The sequence below is a fragment of the Lissotriton vulgaris genome, chromosome 12, assembly GCF_964263255.1.
Source record: "Lissotriton vulgaris chromosome 12, aLisVul1.2, whole genome shotgun sequence".
NCBI classification, from domain to species: Eukaryota; Metazoa; Chordata; class Amphibia; order Caudata; family Salamandridae; genus Lissotriton; species Lissotriton vulgaris.
In genome coordinates, this window is record NC_141700.1 from 732,760,011 (window position 1) to 732,773,487 (window position 13,477).

General features: G+C 47.0%; 1 protein-coding gene across 1 annotated transcript in view; it reads left to right on the forward strand.

Moving 5' to 3' along the window:
• The window catches only part of LOC147678426 (uncharacterized), a 41,370-nt gene that overhangs the window by 15,366 nt on the left and 12,527 nt on the right, over nucleotides 1-13,477 (forward strand). The window contains exon 2 of the mRNA XM_086946577.1: nucleotides 537-887. Within this exon, the coding sequence (XP_086802703.1) occupies nucleotides 537-887 (351 nt within the window). The remainder of the gene's footprint in view (nucleotides 1-536; nucleotides 888-13,477) is intronic.

The following is a 13,477-nucleotide window of genomic DNA, read 5'->3' on the forward strand; positions in this document are numbered from 1 at the left end:
GATTGCTGAGATTGTTCAGTATTCTGTCCATCAATTGCTCTTTTTTCATTTGTCGCCCTATCTGGGATGGGTTTACCCAGACGTGGATCCCTTGCTCACTGTGCCACCGGATTCAAGCTAGCCTGGCTGATGAGGGGTGTTGCCCCAAACCGGTCCCAGGATGCTTGTTTCTGGTTCAAGAAGGACCTGGCCTCCCTGAGGCACAGGGTCAATACTGATTTACATATGGCTGGGTCCATACTAGGGTAACGAGGCGAGCAAACCCAGATCTGTGACTGGAGGTGAGTGTTTGAAAAGTTTCAACTCACTGTCCATCATTTTATTTTATTTTGTAGAACGTGTAGTTATCAGCTTTTGTTGGATTAGGGCTAGACTGATGCAACTGCAGTTTTAGGAGTCTTGGATCTCTATATGTTGGGATACTCTGTTGATTGGCTTAGACTACAGACACTTGGCCATTCATATTAGAATTTGATACTTCATGTTTAATTATCAGCAGTACCACTTGTAAAAATCTTTTTCCTTTCATATTCTAGGAATCATCCATGAAAACATTCATATTTGGACCAACGGCCCCCTTAGCTCCAGAAGCCCCCTCCAAATTAACTGTTTCTTGCCCAGGCCGAACGAACATGTTTCACAGGTGAACTGGGTAAGAAAAAGTATGAATAAGACGATCATAGCCGTCTTTAATCCAGGTTTGGGAACCTACATCAATCCAGGATACAGGGAAAATCTTCAGGTTCACTTTAAGTCCGACCGTAATGTTTCCATCACCCTCACGAGGACCGACGACCTGGAGAATGGGACCAGCTTCTGCTGCAAGTTTGTGACGTACCCTTCTGGAAGTCTTGAAGAGTGTCTGGAGATTGACTTCACCAAGCAAAGTATGGGCACAGTTTGTGCAACTTATCTTCTTACGCCTGTCTTGTAGATGGTAAAAGCGGTAGTAGTGTTGATGCAGTGTGGTGGAATGTGGCAGTCACATTTGTCTTGATAATTGGTGGGAGGTGAATTTGCTGGCGAAGGGGCTGAAACAAGGGTGGGGGTGGTTCAGAAGACTCATAAGTGCTGTGTTCACCATGGTGATTATAAAGACATACAGATGATTCTGATTGTGAACAGTGGAAGGTAGGGGCGAGGCTAGGGTTGTAGTTGTCATTGAAGAGGAGAATAGTGTTATGGTTGGTGTTTATTTTGAAAGGTTAATGACATGATTGCTATGCTGGTGCTGATGGTGAATGTGTGGACATTGCCATTGGAATTGATTTGATCATAGTGAGGTGGTTGGTGTAAATGGCAGACAGTGTGGCAATGGTGTCTTATTTGTACTGCTGTTCATTGAAGTTGGGGTAGTGATGGTAATAAATCTATAAATGGTTGAGTTAGTTTTGCAAATATGTTGCTTTTTTTTGTCTTATGGGTGATGGTTGAGTGGTGATGGTCTAAACAGGGCATGACAGGGCTGATCTTAGCTTGGTGTGTCCCCAGTGCAGTTGTGACTGTGTTCAGTACATTTTGGAAATATCTTGCATTTGTGTTTTTTTTTATTCTTATGAGTGATCGTGGCGTAGTGATGGTCTAACCCAGCTGCGACAGTAAAATCGGTGCTGATCGTATGTGCCTCCTGTGAAGTGGTGGCTGTGTTGGTGTGTTTGACTATAATGCAAGTATTACATCTGTTTACATTAGTGGTGAGTGCATTCAGTGTGTGGTTGTTTTAACAATGGGGATATTTGTATTACTTGTGTCGATATATCAGAAATGGCTGTTACTACTGTATGATAATACTGTTGTTAAACATAGCATAGATGATCACAAGCATACGAACAGATAAATACATTGTTAATTGTTTTACACTTACACACAAATGTTTCAACACATATTATGGGGCCGAATTCCATGTTGTGCGGAAACTTTCTGCCTGATACCGTCTTGGAATCGAGACCGACCGACTCGCGGTCAGCGGTTCTGCCTGCCTGACTACGATGCAACCATTGTTTCCTATGGGATCCTGAGTTCCGCCCGACAGTGGAAATGGGGAGTGTGTGTAAAACCCTGCACCCTGTCGCGGGCACCCCACAGTCACTGCCACACAGTGCAGGGTTTTACAGGGGGGGCCCTTGGGTACCCCCTCAGCCTCCACCTAGAGGCCTCAGCATGAAGGGGACCCTGCTATGGGCCCCCAAAGTCACTTTCCAACAGCCTTTCCGTGTCGGACAGGCCAACGCGGAAAGGCTGTTGGAAATCGGCGTAGAAATCGCGAATTCGGAAACGCTGTCCATAGTGGTGTACAATGCGGTTCCGACTGAATTCTCTGGAGCCAGTCAGAACCAATTAGGAATGACTGTGCAGTTTAGATTCCGACCGTGAACATCGAAATTGGTTGGGCGGATTGTAAACCGACATCGTCGAGGGGATTCCAACTGTCGGGAGGAGGCTTTCCGCCCAACATCGTAATCTCCCCCTTAGTAACTTTGTGGATTACAAAATGTGACTTCCATTGGCAAAGCCATTAGGTTTGACCTTGTCAAGCATGCTGTGTTTTTTTTTTTTTAACATATACAATAGAAATTGAACGTGAAAAAAGGTAAAAATGCTGGAGTCTAAAGACAGCATGTATATGCATTCAAACAAAAAACTACAAATTTAACCATCACAGTGTTTGACCCAGCAGCTGAGCTCACCAGTCCTGACATTAAAGGACGCTTATTTTTTTTTGAGCTGGATGTGCGCTTATGGTTCTGCAAAATTTCACCAATCTATATACAATACAGCCAGTGGCTGACGTAGGCAGACCCACTGCTAAGCTGGATGCTGTCAGTGGGAAAATAAAAAAATAGAAATGGCACTTGAACAGACCAATGAATGAAGTTGGCAGACCAAACATCCTCCACATATGTATTTTGAATTTATGATTTTATTTAATTATATAAGGTTGTCAAGACACCTAATGCTGTTTGTAGGACAAATCTTAAAAATAAAAGCAGTCTTACACAGAGTAGATGAATAAATAACAACATTTTAAATTATAAAAATTGCCAGTGAAACAGGAAGTACGTCTGATTAATATATGAGGACAGAGTGCAGGTCGCATTTTTTTAACTATCATTTGACATCAGTTGCTGCCACTCGGCAGAGTGTTGTACCTGGCATGGTTAAATCTTTGGGGGTTCCAGGCACAGCTAAAAAATTCCTCTATGAACAGCTGTGTTGATAATGAAATTGCTTTTTTTGACAAATATGATTGTTTTGCTGATGTTGGAATTACATATTTTAATATTAGCAATAGTTATGTAGACAACACATGTACTTCTTTTTGACAGTGCTGGTGGGTGTTTCAGTGGTAGAAAGTTTGTGATAACATTGGTTGATGATGGCTCTTTTGATTATGGGGTTGCAATTAATGTTGAGTTAACTGACAGTGGAGTTACTATTGCTAAGTCTGTTGATAGTTGTGTGGATACTTTTTGTTTTTCTAAGTGAGGCACCGTCAGTGTGACAGGTAGACCCACAAGAGTCCTGTGCTCATTCTGCCTTTGGGCTCAGGCTACAACAAACTGATGAGGCCTAAAAGGCTGAAACCGGTCGGGCATTGCTTATCTAGATGGAACATAGTCTGGCAGTGTGGACTGGACTGGACTGTTCCTGCGGAAGTAGGACTAAGACCATTCCCTATACGGCTGCTTTCCGTCTTAAGTCGTAAAGTGCATGAAAAATGATAGACTGGAATGTGGCCTAAATAATTAATAGTGGCTGAAAATAATTCATTCATTCTGCCCATCACTTCTTTGTATTTCTAGGGTAGACTCCATGGGTGCAATTGGGATGCCCAGTCATGAGCCCTGAGCTCACTGTGCCATTGGACTCAGGCTGTACATCACTAACAAGGCCCCAAAAGCAGGCATTAGTCTGGGATTGATTATGTTATTGTCTATTTTCACTTTATGAACATTATTTTTGCTGTCTTTAGGACTCTGTGCACTGTACCAGTAAATTGTGCCTAAAGTGCACATATAGCCAGGAAAGTAAACTGTTGTATGTGGTTTAAAGTGTGCATTTGCACCACCCACATTTAAGACAATAATATATGTCTTCCAGGAACACCACTGTGTTCTAGCTGGGGTGCAGTTTAAATGCATTGCAGTGAGACACAGCAATGAAAAATGCCTGTGCCATGTATGAAAACCCTATTTCATCTATTCATATGTCACCCCTAAGGTATGCCTTACAATCCCACAGGGCAGGGTGATAACATGTAGCAAGCATTGGCGATGCCAATAGATCTCTCCTTTGTGACCTATTGGCTTTGCCAAGGGTTGTTAGACTTGGTGTACAGTATCCCTAAAGCTGTGCAGCATGGCAAAACAAAACAAGAATATTTTACGCAGTCGTCTGTGTCATTATGCAAGCGCAAACCAGCTCCGTCTACACACCCCACATCTGGTAGGTAATCAAATGCCTTATGCACCCCCTTTTACCCTCTGTCACCCTTCTGGTACCTTCTACTGTGCCTTCAGTAAGGTCTCTGACCTCGATTTGCCTGAACACCTCCCCTCTCCCTCCTAAACTCCTTCCCTTCTCTCATCCACCGCCTCCATCCGTCTCTCCCTTTGCCTTCCCTGCTTGCCCTACCTGGGTTGTCACTGAAATAAGCACTACATGGACCACATCCACTCTGCCCTCAACCTTACCCGCCCCTCCAGCCGACTGACTCATTCGGCTTCATTACTCTTGCTGCGGCTACTTCTGTGACACTCAAACTGCTCTCCATTCTCACCCTGAATGTAGACGGTCTGACAAACTATGTCTAACGGAAGAAGGTCTTGACCTACTTAACTTCTAAGCATGCTGATGTAGCCCTCCTTCAAGCGACACATCTTAACCCCATGGAAAGCAATAAGCTAAAAAAGAACTGGGTGGGCTAAGTCGTCTGCGGCTGTTGCAGCCCTCCCGTCCCTCCCCCGGTCAAAACCTTTCCTTTGACGTCAGCCCCAAGACATGTGGGTTAGCCATTCTGATAAATAAATCTCTCCAGTGCACAGTTCCAGGGACCTGGTTGAGAGGCGTGTGCCCATTCATCTTTGCAAAGCTCTGGATCAGTACCCCTGTAGTGTGTGTTGGATATGTCTATGTCCCTAACTGGAATAAAGCCAGATTCTTATGCATCTGAATCGGATCCTGACCGAACTCGACACACAGCACGCCATTTTGGGAGGTGATTGAAACGGATTCCCCTAACACGATCATCAAACGCCTTGGCTCCCTTGACACACACAACAATAGAGACAGAGCACTCCTCAAGGACATCCTAGGCGACCAAGGGTTGCTAGATATATGGTGGCTTTTATCCCATCAGAAATGGAATTACCTATTTCTTAGTACTTCATGGCACACAAACACAACTCAACTACTTCCTCATCTCTCACCCTTTCACACCATCGGCCATAGACCGTACTATCCTGGAAAGTTCCATCTGTGATCATGCCGGTGTTAGTCTAACTGTAAACTAGAATATTAGCAAACCCCTGAGAAAACCCTGGCACCTCAACATTACCCGTTATATGCTTCTACATGAAAAGATGCAGCTAAAGGTGCACATGACCTCTTACCTCCAAAATAACAAGGGCTCAGTTCACTCGGCCCACATTATGGGTGCAGCTGAGGCCACATTGTGGATCCCATGATGAGATGCAGCAATGGCCGATAAAAAGTGGACGCAGCAGCAAGAACTCCCTAGAACAAGCGATTATGGCACACATACGACTGGATACAAAAAGGCCAACAGTTGAACAGCATAGGTTTTTAGAAAATGCATGTCAACAACCTGTACATGTCTAAAGCCTTACGCATGCACTATAAGCTGAAGCCTCACCAATATAAGGCTTGACTCCCTTTTGCTCTTCCTACTAGCGATGGAACCCCTAACAATGGCCATCCAACTCTCCCCCTAGATTATGTTATGTTATGTTATGTTATTTTTATTTGTACAGCGCACAGCTGCCCCAGCGAAGGGGCATCCTGGCGCTCTGAGAAGGTAGACACAACACAACACCAATAAAAAGAGGAAGGAAGCAGCCTGAAATTAGACAAACAGAAAAGTTTTAATGGCACGCCTAAACTGAAGTAGATTTACAAAAGGGGGTGGTGATGAACAGAGTGTCTGAATTGAGCAGACCACTCTTACCCAGTCCAAAGATCAGGGCTTGATCCATCACTGTTATTTATCTCACTGCCCCATCCCAGCTCAGAACCTGGCTATATGCAAATCAGTCTGTCCCTGGCCCAGTGCATCATGGGAACAGGGCAGACTAAACTACCAAGCCAATTCTTTACCAGAAAGGAGACAAGCTACCGGGGACCGGTTTCTGGCATTTCAGCCGTCTTCGGCCCGGCTTGCTTGAATCCTGATGGAGCAGTGAGAAAGGGACTCATGTCTGAGTATACCCTGCCACACCTATAGTGGCCAAAATCGATTTACAAAAGGGGGTGGTGATGAACAGAGTGTCTGAATTGAGCAGACCACTCTTACCCAGTCCAAAGATCAGGGCTTGATCCATCACTGTTATTTATCTCACTGCCCCATCCCAGCTCAGAACCTGGCTATATGCAAATCAGTCTGTCCCTGGCCCAGTGCATCATGGGAACAGGGCAGACTAAACTACCAAGCCAATTCTTTACCAGAAAGGAGACAAGCTACCGGGGACCGGTTTCTGGCATTTCAGCCTTCTTCGGCCCGGCTTGCTTGAATCCTGATGGAGCAGTGAGAAAGGGACTCATGTCTGAGTATACCCTGCCACCCTGTTCCCATCATGCACTGGGACAGGAACAGACTAATTTGCATACAGCCAGGTTCTGAAACTGGGATGGTGCAGTGAGCTAAAAAACGGTGTTGGATCTAGCCCTGATCTCTTGACTGGGTGAGAGCTTTCTGCTTAATTCAGAGACTCTGTCCCTCACCACCCCTTGTTGTAAATATTTTTGTCCACCCTAAGCGTGGAAGGGTATTCTCAGATGTGAGACCCTTGCTCATTGCACCATCAGGATTCAAGCAAACCGGGCCGAAGACGGCTGTAATGCCAGAAACCGGTCCCCGGGAGCTTGTTTCCTTCCCAGTGTAAGAATTGGCTTTTGTAGTTTGGTTTGCCCTGTTCCCATCATGCACTGGGACAGGAACAGACTAATTTGCATACAGCCAGGTTCTGAAACTGGGATGGTGCAGTGAGCTAAAAAACGGTGTTGGATCTAGCCCTGATCTCTTGACTGGGTGAGAGCTTTCTGCTTAATTCAGAGACTCTGTCCCTCACCACCCCTTGTTGTAAATATTTTTGTCCACCCTAAGCGTGGAAGGGTATTCTCAGATGTGAGACCCTTGCTCATTGCACCATCAGGATTCAAGCAAACCGGGCCGAAGACGGCTGTAATGCCAGAAACCGGTCCCCGGGAGCTTGTTTCCTTCCCAGTGTAAGAATTGGCTTTTGTAGTTTGGTTTGCCCTGTTCCCATCATGCACTGGGACAGGAACAGACTAATTTGCATACAGCCAGGTTCTGAAACTGGGATGGTGCAGTGAGCTAAAAAACGGTGTTGGATCTAGCCCTGATCTCTTGACTGGGTGAGAGCTTTCTGCTTAATTCAGAGACTCTGTCCCTCACCACCCCTTGTTGTAAATAAACTGAAGTAGATCATCAATTGGCCGAATCTCAGCAGGAAGGAAGTTCCACCACTTCGCGGCTAACACTCGGAAGGAGCGGCCGCCAGTTCTACTCAGCCTGAAGGGCGGAACCACCACCAAGTTCTGGCCCAAGGATCTCAAGGATCGCAGAGGGACATAAGGTGTTAAAAGATTGATACCCCCTTTGGCCACACTAAAATACTGCTCTATGTGGATGAAAGTCTGTTAACCCTTACCAACCTAGAGAGGTCCCTCTAGGCACTGGTGTCCCTCATAATAGCCTTCTCTGCCATTGTTATAGAATCAACTGGGATAAAAGTGGACCGTTGCCCATGTCGTCGCGTATCAGCACCAACATGGCTATCGAGGGGAACACCTTTTAATGGAAAAGCAAGAGCCTTAAATATCTGGTGAGCCTGGTAAACTACAAGCTTGAGAGGATCGTGGCTGACAATCTAGAACCACTCATCGCTAAAACCACATTGCACTATACGAAATGGGATCAACTAAACCTCATCCTCTTGGGCAAGGTCCTAGTGGTCAAAATGGTAGTGGCCCTAAACCCTTTATATATGTTCTTGGTATGCTACCCTTGTTGGCAAGAACGTCAGTGCATCGCTCCATAGACAAATATATCAAAAATGTAATCTGTGGATCTATGAAGTTCAGAATGAAAAGCTCTAAGTTGATAACCAATAGAAACATAGCAGATGCTTGTCGAACACTATTACACTACACTACCACACTTGCAACTGTCATACATGTGGACCAGGACCAACGATGTTCCTTTCTGGGTTCACTTGGAACGGTCCATAGTGCAGAACGGAGGAGGCTTGCCATTGCTTTATAGATTTGCATCCCGATGGCATCCACAACAAACCTTATCATTCAAATGATCCTTCGTGCCTGATTTCTGCTTACAAGTTGCTAGGTTCACGCACACGCACCCCTATGGGATAACATGGCTCTATGGTTGGGAGGAGTCCACATTAACTGAGACGCACGGAAGATTCATAGCCCCTGTCCCCACTAGGCCCAAAACACCAATCCGCCTTAACATCCAAGAAATACCTCTGCTGGTAGGATCAACTTCTTCATCCCCTGTGCCAGAGAGGATGCACAGCACACCTTTCCTTAACAATTGTGTCTGCGTCAGGGCGACGGTGTCAAGTCTGGAACAGAGATTAGGTCCTCGGCTGCGTCCAACGGAGGCCTTGTCTCCTGCAGAGGATAGCTGAGAGGCATGCTTGCTGAGGTCCAAGTTGAGGATCTTACACGTTTCATCCAGGGAGCGAAGCTGATGGGTTTTGCCTTTGTGTAAGAATATCAGACAAAAGGGGTGGCCTCACGAGTAGGCAATATCCAATGAACGCAGATGGGTAGTTACAGGACGAAAATCATTTCTCCTCTGTAAGGTTCTTTCTGCAAGGTCCTGGAAGAGCTGCTGAGCATGATCTCTAAATTGTAGTGTCTGAGTGGATTGGGCTGCCTTAAGTATGGCTTCTTTTACTGTAAAGTTGTGTACACAGACCAGAATATTTGCAGGAGGATGATTGAGCCAACAGGGAGGACACACATGATGGCACAGATCCACTTTAACCACACTCTCAGCTGATGTGCCCAAGACGAAGCCAAACAGAGCCTGAATATACCCCTGAAGCTCCGCACCCTCCGCACCTGTGGGGACTGTCCGGATGCAGATATTGTTCCGCCTTAAAATATTCTCCAGGTCTTCTGTGTGCGCCTGCAGATCAAGTTGTTGGTCCTGTAGCCAAATGACTTCCTGTTAAAGGGCTGCAATTTCTTTATCTCTGGCTATGGAGCCTTCCTCCAGGGCCACCACTCTCTCGCCGACGGCGTTTACGTCTCAACGCACCTCTCTCAGTTCCTTCTGGAGAACCGTCTTTACAGCTAATATGTCTTCTCAAAGAAAGGCAAACAACGCCTTCAGGAATTCACCGGTCATAGAACTTTCATCTCCCGCTCCTGCGCCGGCCAGTTTCAACTCTACCGAAGGAGCTCGGTCCCCTTGGGGTTCCACAGTGCTTTTCAAAGCCAAATCACATACTGTGCGATCCATTTTCACCTTGGCAGATGCCATGTTTTCAAGACCAGCTCCCCTGGTAGCTTCATCTCAGGCCTAAGGGTGTTTCTCTAGGCCCAGCATGCCTAAGGCCACATCAAGCACTCGTCCAGTCCAGTCTGTGTCCACTCTCTAATTTGGTTAGGATGACGGTTGGCATGAGGTCAATGTGTGACCGAAGGGCGGAATGTCATCCACCAGATCAATCGTATGAGCAGGACCTCTTCCATTCTATGGTGCCTTAGACTTGGGCCCTAAGGCCAGAGGGCTGCTGCGTTGGTCAATACACGCCCAACCCACTGCGCCGGTGACCGCACCTCCTCCAGGTCCACTGTCTCGTTCTGCACTCAGTCGCAAAGGCCGGCCAGTGATGGAGCCCCCGAGTTTCACCCCCTCCGGCTCACACCATACCATCCCCCAGCGATGAGCCCTAGGCAACTCTGGGTGGAGGTCTATACAGGACCCCCAAAAGGGAGTCCAGAGTGTTATGTTGAGAGGAAGGCCAAATTAGGTCACCATGCTTGCCTCTTCTAGTCAGCGGGAGGACCCCACATATTTCTGTGTCTTTGCTCCTTTTGAGCCTTCAGCCCACACCCCAGGCCTACAAAGTGCTCATTGGAGCCTAACTATCCGCGGTTGTATGTTGCACCATGGCTTGGGCCCGTATTCCTCCCCGTCAACTCCTCAACTCAAATGCCAACTCTTTGCCTTTTGGAGGCGATTCTTCTAATGTACGGGCAGGTGCCAAAATCTCAGGAGGGCCCTGCCGCTCAGTCTCTTCTTCTTTCACATGGACTGATGGATGCTCCCAGCCCGCCCATTCCGGTCGTCGACTACTCATTACCATAAATGCAGGAGAGGAGCCCCAAGGAAAGCACTCCGGAGCTCTTGTCACAGGCCCGGTATCCTCTTGGCCGCGTAGCTCAAGGCTGGGCCTCTCCCAGTCCAGTGCCTGTCCGTTCAGCCCTGGACAGGGTCCCGTCTCACACCCGTGCCACCGCTTTAATTTGTGCAAAGTCTCAGGCGGCCGCCCGCCTCTTTCGGAGCAATCGGCTGTCGACAAGGCCAAGGTCTCTGGCTCGCCATGCTCGGCATAGCTCTCTTCACCCCTTCGGGCGGCGCAACGGCCGTTATCACTGCTGTCAGCATGCCGGGGCTCAGATCTCCATCCACAGGGAGGGGACAGACTCTGCTCTCATGGGCCCCAGGAAAGACACCGATGCCCCGCCTTGGGGGTAAACCTCCTGTGCGAAAATTAAGGAGGATCGAGTACTGTCGTAATGCTATGGGCCCGGCGGGGATGGAGAACTATCGAGGCACGTCCGCTCACTCCGCCATCTTGGCCATGCCACATAATGAGCATTTTAAAGTAGTTTTAATTAATAATGTTTGTGAACCCTAAAATCTAATTTACTCCAAAATTTGACCCATCCCTGAACCTTAAAAGTCCCAAAATTCACCCAAAAATCTGATTCCTAAACTCTATAATGATGCATACCCAAAGACTCTCTGAAACCTTAAAAAAAAACACCCTCCAAAACTTTGCCCTTTCCTGAAACGTTAATATTCCTAGTAACATTTTAAATAAACATCATGAGAACCTAGAAAACTCTTAAAACCTTATACTGACTCCCCTAAACTTAAACCCCCTTAACTGTAAACCCATTCCCATCCCAAAAACCTTTTACCCCTCAAAATCTCGACTCATGCCGTAGTCCTAAAAAAGTAATTAACTCATAAAAAATACACACCTTTGGTGGATGCTTCTAATCTGAAATGCCTCGCTTTTAGAATATTCCCAGGTACTAGACTTGGGAAATTTCAACAGCAGAGCTCCCATGTAGGAGGTGTCCATGTTTACCTCATACTGCCCAAGACGTCATGGAGAGGAGCCACGTATAAGCACCACCTCTGCACACTGACAACAGTTCCCTCCTTTCTGCACCTTCCAACACGGATTTGGAGCTCAGTTCCCAACTTTTGTTGTTCTTATGAAGATTCCAAAACATTTAGACAGTGCACCAGGGAATCATGTCCCCTCTGAAAACTACAGGCATTAACACCTTGCCTGCGGCCGGAATTTCAGCGCTGTGCTGAACATTCCAATCGCGGGTGTGGTCGTGACGGAACCATTCCTGTTTTTGTGTTTGCGTTTCGACTTACCTGGAAGCTCAACCGTGACTGATGACGGAATGGTTCCGTCACCCGCATCGAAGGGGTTAACAATGCCAGGACTCCAGGAACCAGGTGTCTTTCACAGGCCCACTCAAAGTGTGCCTTTGGTATCTGGGCTCCAGTACGACATGTGCGCTGTCATGCACCTGCAGATGATCTGGTACCAGAGGCGAAGCTCTACATCGTGGAACACAAGACAAAGTCACATTCGAGGCTCAACACTCTAGCCAAGTCACAAGTCCGGCCTCAGGTCCGGTCACAAGGCCATTCTCACGAATGATCCACTTCCCTCTCGATGTTTCCAGGTAAGTCGAAACACAAACACAAAAACAGGAATTGGAACTCAAACCCATCCCGCCACTCTAGCTCGCAAGAGAAGGCGTGAGGGGGTCAAGATAAAAAACATTGCACTCATTAGAAGCCCTGTCTTGAAGACCAATTCCTCAGCTAGTTATGAGGTGCCCCGAATTGCCCAAGGTCCTCATTGACCATGCTGCAGGTAAAGGCCTTCATGGAGGCCATGCTGCTTATCTTTACTGAGAATCTGCCTCTCTCTGACACGCCTTTGGCCCACAGAGCATCTGAGACCTACAGTCAGATTACTACTGGGGGGTCCTCTCCTAACACCGTCTGTCTCCTTGGGACCTGTTACCAGTCCCATTATTGTCTGTGGCACAGACTTCCACACTGGCCCCAAGATCCATACATGTTCTTGCCATTCCCAGTGGCGATACCAACTCCACCGGCGCTGATGGAAAACTTAGTGCTGATGTCCATATGTGGACCTCAGACGAACATCAGCCTGAGCTCAATTGATGTTATGCTACAAGGCAACGTAAGCACAGCTGGTCATTATGCAGCCTCGCTCTAAACCTGTTCCTTTTCCAAGACGCAACTGTCAGCAAATGCTCCATTCGTTCCTGACTTTGACCCTTCACAAGAAACACATAGGGTCCCCCAGGACCATGATGATGAAGAGGAGAATGATGGACTCTTCCCCCGCACTATACTAGTGGCCCACTAAACTTCGCCTTATAAAATGCCGATGCGCTAGACACCTTCCCGAAAAGAGAGATTTGGCCACCAGCAGAATAAAGTAGATCATTTGCAGCAGTGATCAGAACAGCAGCTGGGGTGCTAGATCACAGCTGCCCTCCATTTAGACGAAAAAGAAAACAGACAGAAACATAATTGCTTTAGCCACAGCCAAAATCCTCAGAGCCCTTGCTACCATTTAATGTTGACTTCACAGAGGCCATGATGGCTACATTATCTAAGCTTTGTTCTTGTTATGTTAATGACATAAACTAGTGTCCAGTGATCTGGACTTCCTAACTAAGCTCCAGACACTAGAGAGCCTCATTTTGGACGTTTCGATTAGTAAGGTCAATCCTAACATCTTCTACATAGTGAATCTAGCAGGGTTGCCTCTCTAACTCCCTTCAGGCCTTATGGGAGACAGCTCAAGATCTGCAGTGGAAGCTGTCAAGATACCAGCCTAACCCATGGCAGGCCACACTCCTTTCTCAACCCAGAACTAACAGT